A 9,755-nucleotide genomic window follows, 5' to 3' on the forward strand; every position below is an offset into this window, starting at 1 on the left:
GGCGCGGGGGCGGCTGCCGTGACTCGGGTGGAGGCTGAACGGCCCCGCGGTGCCCCCGTCCCGCTGGAGGTCCCGAGCCGGGGGAGGCCGATGCGGCGTCGCCCGTCGCCGCCGCTGTGCCCGGGAGGTCTCGGGTTTGGTTTCTAAACCGAAGCGAATAATTTCGGATGCGAACGCCCACCCGGACTGCCAGCCCCACCGCCGCGGGGAGCGCTGCCTCCCGGCTGCCCCGTTCCCGTCCCGAAAGTGGACACAAAGAAAACTCCGGGCGCTCCAGCGCAGTCTGGCAGCTGCCTGCCTTGTCCACCGCTGCCCGCAAGCGTGTGCTTGAGGCCAAGCGAACGTGCGAACCCCGACTCCCACCGGGCACAGGGCCGAGCTGCCGCCAGCCCCGGCTGCTTTCCTCGGAGCTACGGTTAACCCGGCTGGTGAAGGTCAAATAAGCTGTTGTCGATCCGGTGTTTTTAAAGCACACAGGTTGCTGCACCGTGAATGTGGAAACCATCTCAACAGAAGGTACTTCCTCAAATTTTCTTTTTTTTTTTCTCAGTCTGACTGTTGAATAATTGCTGTTTCTAACAGAAACATTGGATGCTGAATAGCAATGCGTGCAACCGCTCCTGTCTTAACTAACTTGACTCCGAATTCTCCCAGCGGCCTCTCCCTGCTCCTTCTTCTGCCCTGTCTGCTGGTGTCCCAGGGACTTCCTTCGTGCCCTCCGTACTTCTCCACCGACACTGGCAGCATGGCTGAAATGGACCAGCCTGGCACAAAGTCTGTGACCTCCCCAAGAATTTAAACAGAGCCTGGTGGCCTGCAGCAGAAGAAGCCGTCTGCTGTCGACTGCATTTCCAGTGGCCAAAGGACGCCTAGTGTGGAGAACTGCTGATGTTCCTTTTAATGTCGTTAAAAAAGTATTAGCAGAGAATTGTGAGGTTTCTGCATTGGCATTAATTCTCAGAGACTTCCAAAAATGTTCAGGAGTCGTATAAAGCACTCAAAAGAGGCAGTGGTGGTTTGTTTGATAGAATTAGTGCTTTGAAAGAAATTCCTAGCCAAGTTATTTTGGAAGACTAAATTAAATCTGAATGGTCATTGTAAACCTATGTTATACAGATAACGTTGACTTCTGCCTACGTCAATAATCTGCTCCAGTCACGTAATACTCCTTCAGGAGGAACTACGGAGGGGTTGTGTGTCATGGGCTCTGATTCACTGCTTAGTAATGGTGCAGAAGGGACAACAGGAGGCGTTCAGAGCTGCCGTGGCTTTGGCAGGGAGGAGCGAACATTCAAGGATCAAGGATGTAATCTGCTCGAGGGTGGGGGAGTTTCTAGGAGATGGGCATGGCTCCACTTATTTACAGCTTCGTTGGGATATGCAGATCGGGACTTTGTAACTGCTGTCAGAGGGGATGCGGGCACCTGAGGGTACCTCAGTGGTGATTGACAGTGACTGCAAAGGAACGTTCTTACAGAGCTGTGTTGTGTGTGTTACCAGAGATGGGCCCAAAGAGCAGCTGTTAATGTTTACATTTCTTATTCTTCTATAGGTGAACGAAGCACTTCTTCCTGGGCTTATCTGGACTAAGCCACCGTCATCTTTCAAAGGCTCAACACCTTCACTGTATTTTCTGCAGCACTCACCTGGTGTCTACTGATGGAGACAAAGGTATGCAGATATAAAGTGTAAATATACACCCTCACATTTGTAGCTTTTGCTTCTGGAGCAGAACACTGGATGTTTACAGCTCAGATGAACAATTTAAGTTCTCCATTGTCAAAGAGGGCTTGAAATTCTGTTTTGAGTAAGCCCAACCACCCCTGTTGTCTAAAAAACAACGCTTAACATTAAAAATTACTGAAGAATTTTACCATTTAAATAGCTACTGAAGTTACTATTCTGCTTGCTTGCAATTACTTGAGAACTTCTTCGTGTGGTTCTGAACTAAATCTAACCCTTTGCCCAGATATTGCGGATTCAAAGTGCCACTCAGAGTCTGAGCAGGAAATTAGAAGCACAGCAGAATAAATTGTTCTTTGTGTACGTGTGGCTGAGCAAACATCCAGACAGGTGTTCTGATACTCTTTTACTTTTTTGGATTTAGTATTCAAAGAAGTGGTTTAAGTAGGTACGATTTTCCCATCAAAATTCTAAATGACCCCAAATTCCTAAAGAGCTGACGGCTACCCAATGTATTTTTGCAAGGCCTGTAGTCACAGCAGCAAACTTTCAGGTCTTTGAGATCCGTTCAGCAGCTTCTGGCCGCCAGCCTCCAGCTGCAGGTGCTCATCCTGTCTGTAGGCCTATAGCGTGTTGTGCACGCGTGACTGTAGCTTGCTAGCTCAAACACATCCTCACATTTTGAGTCATGAGACTAGAATTTGTTAAAAAATTGTAACACAATTTTTAAACAAACCCATAATGCTAAATTGCGTAGAGGAGGGTGGCAAGGAGTCCCCATGACTGGCAGCTGGGGCTGCCCCAGCAAAGGGGCTTGCCAGAGACTCCGAAACTCTAGGGACGGAGAGCAAGCAAAAAGGGCTTGTTCAGAGCATCACCAGCTCCCTCCGGGATTCACGTGCACATTCTGTCCTATTCCTCATTTCTCACCCATTTAGTGCCCCAGCCCTGCCCCGGCTCCCCCGCTATGAGATACCTTGTGTGTGGCTCTGTCAAGAGAAGGCGTATGGGTGTGACAGCCAGCTCCGTCAGACTGCATTTACTTGATTTGATTTAAACTGTGCATTGAAACAGTAGTTTCACCCAACCTTGGTAACAATGGGTAAATAAAACTCAAGGTTTTATCTTCAAAACATCCTCTCTCTGGGGTGTATTTGTTTTCAACCATCATCTGTTCATCACAGCCAGAGGGACCCCGTATCCATTTACTTTGCAGCCAAAATGCGCTGTAGGCGATGGGACAAGAGGTGAATCCTGCTCTAAAATGCTGTGAAGTTCTTGCGTTTAGTTTTTTCAGTTTTAAGAATTCAAAAATAACGATTTGTTTTAGAGAAAAATCTTTCCATTAACCCCAGCTGTCTCAGCATGACTGTGCTAGAGTGTCTGGAATTTTCTTTTTGTCCCGTTTGCAAGAATATCCACGCATGAATCCAACTGTCCATTTCTCTCAAAAACAAATTTTAACATAAAATAACGGCAACTAAAGAGAACCGCAATACACAAATCAGTTTTACTCATATAAAAATGATTCCTTCACAAACATTTTAATAGGGATAATGCAAAGGTGTGCAATATTTTCATGTAATCATGCACTAGTCAGAGTACACAACATAATGTACAATTTTTCAGGTGTTTGTTTATATCTAAGTTTGTTCGTTTTTTGGGTTTTTTTTCCATGTCTTCTGTTTAAGAGTCAACTACCCAGGACAGGGATTATCTTAAATTGTAAGACTTGCCAAGATGCAAGGACTACATGGGTACGAGGTGCTACCTCAAAGGTGGTAATGAGCAGAGATGTCAGTGAAGCGCCTTGCCACCACCTGGTGACCCGTTCTGCTACGAGGAAGGAAAGACGAAAGGCAGCACAGAAACTTCAGCACTCAAAGGGCAAAAGGGTTTGCCTTAAAAGAAACAAACAACAGGGTTTTCAGAGCCTACACCGATTAGCACACTGGGACACAATTTTGCCAGGGATTCATGTCATATTCCACTCGTTCTAGGCAAAGTTGTCAGTTAGCAATACTATTTATCTGCCTCTCAAAATTACAGAAGCTTGAAATCCACAAGGTTTTCTTGACACGTTCAGGTGAACCCTGTAAATAACTGCAAGGTCATGGCGTTTGGATCCTGCCCTGCAGCTGTAGAGGAAGAGACGTGCACTTCAACAACATTTATATTTCATTTTTAAATGTTGTTTTTAATTATCCTTACAGCAAGCTACCTCTGTATGGCAGTTACATGGCTCTAGCCAAACCCAGACATTTAAATGGAGTTACTGACAGTACAACGTCGTATTTTATCTTTTTGATCAAACCATTCCAGTTCCGCAGCTCGCAGCAGTAGGATATAAAAACTATTAAGCTTCTATTTAAAAAAAAAACAAAACACCACAGATCTGTATTACAGACTTCCTATAATAAACAAAGTATTCCTGTATTACATAAAAACATATACTAAGAAAAAAGTGATTCTTTTTCTTTTGGCATAGTTTCTTTTTAAAACCATTTATTAAAAATCTCCACCAGTGCATCTGCTGCCCCCAGCACTAGAAGGCAGCATTTCACAAAACAAGTCCATACAATTATTTACATTTGTTCACATCTTAGATTGTTCCATTTTCAACGCTGGATCCGTTAACTGAAGACTCAACAATCAGTCTTGGCTCTATCAGTGCATCCCAACTCTCCGTTATCTGAAAAAAAGATACAGACAGTACTTAGCATGTACAAGCTATACAGGCAGACGCAATTTCTCCTACATGATGCTTTGTCTAGACTCGAACAGCACTACTGAACAAAGATCACAGATCCTTCCTGTGATTCATCGATCTTCTTAATGACCCTCAACCTGCCTGACATCCTGGGTGAGAAAAACAGTGCACGGAATGAATAACCTTGTAAAAACTGATACTCTACCTAGACATGATATTGTTTATTTTATTAGCCCAAACAAAAAGTTACACAGTTTGATGACTGTTTTTGAATCTAGTTAATTCAATAACATGCAAGAAGTGATTCTTCTCTTGTAATCATGCACATTCTTGCTAGAAAGGAACAATTATTTTTGCTTTCACTTGTTTCAATCAGATGCATTACTATAAAGGGAATCTCGCCGAGATCAACGGAGCCGTAAAGCCGGGCAGGTATCAGCTATGCAAAACTTGTAACAAGCTTCAAAAGAGGACACCCACGTACCTTTGTATCCTGAGGAACAGCGTACTCTATCAGTTCTGCGCCATCTGCAGACTGGTAAACCAGATCGAATTTCCCTGGCTCTTTAGCAACTTTAAAACAAACAAACAACTCCATTAACTATAAGCAAAAAGGTTTAAATGTTTACCATATTTAGCAAGCTAGTCAAAACCAGGGTTTGGGGTTTTTTTTTAGTTGGGTGTTTGGGTTCATAATTGTAACCAAAAAAATCTGAGTTAGGACTGAATACTACACACCAAAATTAAGGTAATTATCTCACTATATGCATGAAAAAGTTAATCAACAATATGCTGCCTAAATTTGAGAAAAATGCTCATACGATGATGATTCATTAATTCTGGCTTAAATGGCGACTGCAGAATACACATTCCATTTCAGAGACATTCATAGTTTCAGGTGTCTGAAGTGCACTTTGTCATTGCAGGGACTCAGCTCCACATCCACTGAAGACAGCGGCTTCACTGACGTCACAAAGAATGGCATTATGATCTAAAATTTTCTCTTTAATTCCATGTAATAATTTTATTTTTTTCAGGAAATGAAACCCCAGTAGAGATGAGTCACTGACTCCCCGTGCTGACTGGACAAATTTTATTTTGTGAATACCTATGAGCATCTTCAACATAATTAGCAAGTGTTAGAATTTCTCCACTTATATAAGACTTTTTGGGGAGGGAGTGAGGAGGGGAGGGATGTGTTGAGAAGGAACCCAAGGAAATTGGAAATACACCTGAAACATGAAGTGTGCCTTGGACTAGCTGTTTTCCAAGTGATGCACATGACAACAAGCATTTGGTGTCCCACGGGAGGTACATTGTCCTGCCGAGAGTGAGGAGGGGAGGGATGTGTTGAGAAGGAACCCAAGGAAATTGGAAATACACCTGAAACATGAAGTGTGCCTTGGACTAGCTGTTTTCCAAGTGATGCACATGACAACAAGCATCTGGTGTCCCACGGTACGTACATTGTCCTGCCGATGACGAAAGGATCTCAAGCTCGATCTGTTTTTTATCAGCATTCCAACTGATTATTTTCCCCTCCTTCATAAAGCAACAAGAAAAGAATCAGACAAGATATACTTCAGCACGGGATAACTATTCCACACTACGACGACCGTGGTACTTGATCACAGTTAAGAAGAAGTATATCTGTCAATTTTTTCTCTATGTATAAAATCTGCAAAGTATTAAAGCTCGGCAATCTGCAGTTACTGGCATCAATAAACGGAAGTTATTCATTGTCACCATCCTTGTAGTTTAAATCAGGACTTACCCAGAAACCAAGTTATTTGAAGTAGCTACAAAATTTTACTTGCACCTGTTTAAAGAATATGCCTTGACTTCAAACAGCAGTGGTCTTGAATACAGCTACATTTTTCTACTTGAAGGTCTGCATTTTTTTGTCATCTCTAAAATATTAATGATCATTAATAATGCTTGCGGGTTTGTTTTTTTTTAAATAACTAACTGCTACACCTTTCAAATTTTCAATTATTTTGGGTTCCAGAGTTTTCACTTTTACTGCTACACCAGGAATAGCCCACGGAGTCAAGTGGATGAGAAGAAAAATACTGCACAACCTCAAAATATTTAAGCCTTACCTCACCTACAATAGTTTTGTGAGTGAATTAAGGAAGGAAACACAATCAGTACCTTATAGTCTGAAACTTCAGGACTGTAATTCTCAGTTAGTTCCAAGCGCTGTTGAAAGAAATACAAATAACAAATTACAACTTTTCCCGATCCTTGATGATGCCACCTATACCCAACACATTTCTTCAGCAAGAGGAAAGTGCAAGAACCAAGCCTCCCACTCCTGGATCCTGATGCCTATCACAGCCCCAGGTAGTCTTCCAGGACTCGCTGCTCCAAAGGATTTACGTTCAGGTCAGGCTGTGAGAGGAGATCAGGGAGATGGATCCCAGCCTCCTCAACTGCAGTGATTTCATTTTCATTTACTTTTTTATTGTGTAGTGAAGTGTAATTATTTGTATGGAAAGATTTGCAATAATACTGTAGAAACGATATAGAGACAAATAACAACATAGAGAATTTTTTTCTTCTTTTATAGCATCTAATTTTAATGCTGATTTTCCTTGCACGTTGGAAAGAGAGGGGTAACGTGCTTCTTTCTGGCATTCTTATTTAAACATAAACCTTGAGAATATGCCCATGGTAGAGAGAGAGACTTTGTGAAGGTGCAACCAGAAAATTCTATTATTTGTGAACTGACTTGTGTGCTAGTTAGGAGAGTCATTGTACAGATGTACATGGAAATTCACACTGAAATGACAGCAGAGACAACATTTCGTTGTGTGATACAAATACAGGAAGTCTAAAGAAATGCATTTAACTTATGCACACGCTCCAAACCTTTGTAAAAATCAAAGTCAGACTTTACAACAAAAGAATTTTAAAAAATGCTTTTGTTGTAAAAAGAAAACTGTAACAGTTTCTGTTGTATGGGAAAACTATTAGATTAGAAAGACAGCAAGAGAGGAGTGAACGCTTTCAGAGATGCCTACAATCAGTAGACACGACATTTTAGGTGCTGAACCATCTGCTTAAGTTTGAAACAAAATTTTTAAAAAAGAACAAATAAGTAGGATGAAGACTACTTCCCAACTCTAATATTTCTAGGATAACAGACCCAGAACAATGTAAGATTAAGTTCTTCAGTGTAAGCTTTTGGTTGTCAAGACTACACTATCTGTAGCATGTCCTGCAAAACTTACAGTGGCCCAAATGAAACCAATTTAGCCCGCTAACATTCAGTATTTCACAAGTTCTTTACCTTAAAGGCAATTCTTTCTCCCACTTGTGGTGGGGAAGCTAGAAGAGGTAACACACTATAGTCTCTCTTGGGGACTTCCACGGGATTCTGTGAAACAAACGGTAAACGCACTGATTTAATTACTGCATTAATAAAAACAGAAGACAATGTTTATGCTGTATGGATTGTAAGACGTTCTGAGAAGAGTAAGGTATGCATCCGAGTGCTTTGTTTTGAGATATATAATACAATCACTTAAATGTTGTTTCATAAACACTTCCTCAGGCTGCTAAATGGAGATGATACAGTAAATATCAGATTTACTAAGTTAAGATCAACCTTTATCCTACTAATCTATTACTCTCGTCCTACACGTTTTTTGTACAGTTAAAGCTGCAAGAGAAAGGTGACCTATGACTGCGTAAGTCACTCACCTGGACAAGAACAGAAGTGTTTGTCGCAGCTTCATTTAACTGCCTCTGTTTCTGGCCTTCACTGCTGTAGTTATAGAAGAAGCCAGGGTTTGCTCCTCTCCCACGGCCTTGGCCCCTCATCATCCCACGAAACCCACGGCCCCTAGGTCCTCTCCAGAAGTTATCCTCTCCTGTTCCACGCCCCCTTCCACGACCTGGGCTGGCAAGTGGTCCTTGAATACTGGTTGGCAACTGTTTAGTACAGTTTCTTACTACGGAATTACTCGGTCCAGCATTCGCTGCGGGTTTTTTAATAACAAGTGTTTCTGAATCTGAACTATCAGACTCTGAAGAGGAGGTCTTTGCTTTGGGAGCCTTGGTGGTACTGGTTTTTACAGCCGCCACATTGTCAGGCAGTGACTTTTCCTTTGCAGTACTGTCTTGTGCCGTTGCCACTTTCTCATCCTCTGTACTTGAGTCAGAATCTGAACTAGAGGACTGGGATTTTTTAGCATTTTTACTATTTGCAGTCTTAGTGGAATTTTCAGCGTTAGACTTTACAGTGACTTTATTAGAAACAACAGTTTTCACATCAGAATTTGCAGCAGCTTGGGATTTGCCTTTGGGAAGTGCTGCCACTACAGGTTTATGGGAAGATTTATTTTGCTCTATGTTTAATTCACTGCTGTCACTGTCAGATGACGTGCTGGAGGAATCTGAAGCTCCCACCCTCTTTTTTCCGGACTGCGTTGTGATTTTTTTGGTGTTATTTTTACCAGAATTTAGAAAAAAGCTCTCATTTGCCTGTTCTAAAGCCATCTTTGCTGCAGCGGCCTTTATCTGCTTTTCATCCTTCTTTTTTGTTGCCAACTGTTTCTCCCTCTCCATTTTTTTAAGCTTTTTAGATTGGTCAGTAGAGCTCTCTTCCTTACCTTCTGTGAGTCTATTTCTTCCACTAACTTCTTCCTTTCTTTTTCTTTTCTTGTACCTTTTTTGAGAGTCACGAATATCTACAGAGGTCTCTTCCCTACAAGAGGAATACTCAGGATTATGTTTATTCTTTTTCTTTTCCCTTTTATGCCTGTCTTCATTCCTAGAGAATTCTTCCTCTTCCTGCTTTTGTCTACGCCTTTTTTTGTTTTCTTTTGGTGTATAAGAGAAGCCATCATCTATCTCTTCATAATCATCTGCGACTATCTCTTCCAATTTTACTCTGTCAAAAAAAAAAAAACCAAAAACCAAACAAATGCTACTGTTCAGCACAACGAACACCTTTTTCCTACATGTTAGCAGCTCAGGTAAGGTCATCTTTTGGGAGCAGAGATGCTCCACCTGCTCAGAAAGTTCAGTTCTGAACTTCAGGACAGTTCAGAAAGCAGTCTCCAGAGCACGGGTTGCTAGCCCAAACCAAGGCTCACAGCCTGAGCCCTCGCCCGCGGGCACGGGTGCTGCAAGACCCGCTCAGGGCGGCGCAGGTGCTCAGGGTGGGAGCACCCGGGGACGGAGGTAGCGCTCTCCTTCCATCCCGGAGGAGATTTCCAAGCCCTTGGCTCTCTCCAGCCCCTTTCAGACATCCTGGGGTTTCTCAGGCTTTGGGGAACGGTGCCCGCGAGCACCCGGCTCCCGCTCCACCACCCAGGGAGCCGCTGGGCTACGGGCAGCCGCGAGAAGGGCC

At 42.7% G+C, this 9,755-nt stretch overlaps 2 protein-coding genes across 2 annotated transcripts in view; both read right to left on the minus strand.

The window, feature by feature from the left end:
- Nucleotides 1-505, minus strand: part of TRIM25 (tripartite motif containing 25) — an 11,458-nt gene extending 10,953 nt beyond the window's left edge. Inside the window, exon 1 of the mRNA XM_019474224.1 lies at nt 24-505. Coding sequence (XP_019329769.1) covers nt 24-505 — 482 coding nt within the window. The remainder of the gene's footprint in view (nt 1-23) is intronic.
- A 2,709-nt stretch (nt 506-3,214) lies between these two features.
- COIL (coilin) overlaps nt 3,215-9,755 on the minus strand; it is a 7,871-nt gene continuing 1,330 nt past the window's right edge. The window contains exons 2-7 of the mRNA XM_009287721.1: nt 8,102-9,293; nt 7,689-7,775; nt 6,548-6,595; nt 5,860-5,935; nt 4,878-4,966; nt 3,215-4,375 (exon numbers count right to left, since the gene is read on the minus strand). Coding sequence (XP_009285996.1) covers nt 4,286-4,375; nt 4,878-4,966; nt 5,860-5,935; nt 6,548-6,595; nt 7,689-7,775; nt 8,102-9,293 — 1,582 coding nt within the window. The 3' untranslated portion in view covers nt 3,215-4,285. The remainder of the gene's footprint in view (nt 4,376-4,877; nt 4,967-5,859; nt 5,936-6,547; nt 6,596-7,688; nt 7,776-8,101; nt 9,294-9,755) is intronic.

Source organism: Aptenodytes forsteri, unplaced genomic scaffold (assembly GCF_000699145.1).
Source record: "Aptenodytes forsteri isolate BGI_AS27 unplaced genomic scaffold, ASM69914v1 Scaffold153, whole genome shotgun sequence".
NCBI classification, from domain to species: domain Eukaryota; kingdom Metazoa; phylum Chordata; class Aves; order Sphenisciformes; family Spheniscidae; genus Aptenodytes; species Aptenodytes forsteri.